We start from the raw sequence: 1,307 nt of genomic DNA on the forward strand, positions 1-1,307 counted from the left end.
GGGCAGGGGCTTCGGCTCTTGGGGAAGGGGCTTTGGCTCCGGGGGAAGGGGCCAAACCCTTGGTCCAAGCGCGGGGTCAGCAGCTGGGAGCTGGAGCAGCCAGCAGAGCCGGGGGGCCCAGCCTTGGTCCCCGCTTTGGACTGGGGACTCCCAGCTGATGAAGGTATTCATTGATTAACGAACGCACCGCGAGGAAATTGGCAAAGCAGCAAATAACGTAATGACCTGACCGACGTTCCACTAACAGTAACGCCCGACACACGGTTGTGCGGGTGATTACGCACATCGTGGAGCTGTTAACGACAGCTCGTGCATCCATTAATGACAGCTCTTACATCCAACGAGTTACGGTTCTGGAAGCCCGAGGGCTTCACTCTGGTGTCGCTGCTGTCCGTGGGCATCCGCCCTGGGAAGGATCCGCCCTCCGGTGGTTTCTGCTGTACTTTTATGCCCCGTTTTTATTTTTTGTTTGGGCTGTCCTGTTTTGCTGCCTTTGCACTGCATTTCCTCTGCTCCGTTCCCCCCAAATAAACACCCCACCCCTAACGACCTCCCCCGCTGCCCCAGGGAGCCCAGATGAAGATGGAGCTGGCCAGCCTGACGCCTCTGCAGGTGCCCCAGATCTCCCTCCCCAAGAATAGGCAGGGAGAAGGCCTGGCCACGCAAGCGCTCTATCGCAAGACCAACCAGCTCCTGGAAACCCTCTACCAGATGAGCGCCAACGCCAAGGTTGTGGACATGAAGCAGACCAAGTCGGGTAGGTCCTACACAAACGTTCCTTGGCTGAAGCATCTGGGGGGAAGGGGGGGTCACAGGCAGCTGTGAGCCGGAGGGAGCTTGGCCCACGGCCCCCAAGCAACCTCCACATCTTCCCTCTGCCCCTGGGAGGGACTGGCCCTTCCTTCCCGCCCAGCCGGTGGCCGCAGCAGGATTTGCTCCAGGGCAGAGCTCCAGCCTGCGAGGGATCTGCGCTGGTGCCTGGAATCGCTGGTCGCTCGTGCTGACCGGGCATCCCTGTGCGGCAGGGAACGGCCTCGTGCCCCCGACAGGCGCCCGTCCCCATCCCCACACAGCGCCGCCGGCTGAGCCGGGAGCCTCTCACTGCCCCCAAAGCCTCCTCCCGAAACACAGGACCAGAGCTGGCGGAGCTGGTGCTCTGCACATAGAATGGAATCACAGAATGGTTTGGGTTGGGAAAGCCCAGCCCAGCCGTCCCCCTACCCCTGCCATCCCACCCCCAAACCCTGGCCCTCAGCACCGCCTCTGCCCGGCTGTTAAATCCCCCCAGGGCTGGGGACTCGACCCCT

At 62.2% G+C, this 1,307-nt stretch overlaps 1 protein-coding gene across 1 annotated transcript in view; it reads left to right on the top strand.

Annotated features, from left to right (window-relative positions):
• The window catches only part of DCTN1 (dynactin subunit 1), a 21,323-nt gene extending 20,483 nt beyond the window's left edge, over positions 1 to 840 (top strand). The window contains exon 19 of the mRNA XM_035903149.1: positions 568 to 840. Coding sequence (XP_035759042.1) covers positions 568 to 825 — 258 coding nt within the window. The 3' untranslated portion in view covers positions 826 to 840. The remainder of the gene's footprint in view (positions 1 to 567) is intronic.
• The last annotated feature ends 467 nt before the right edge of the window (positions 841 to 1,307 follow it).

The sequence above is a fragment of the Egretta garzetta genome, unplaced genomic scaffold (assembly GCF_000687185.1).
Source record: "Egretta garzetta isolate BGI_Z169 unplaced genomic scaffold, ASM68718v1 scaffold501, whole genome shotgun sequence".
Classification (NCBI taxonomy): domain Eukaryota; kingdom Metazoa; phylum Chordata; class Aves; order Pelecaniformes; family Ardeidae; genus Egretta; species Egretta garzetta.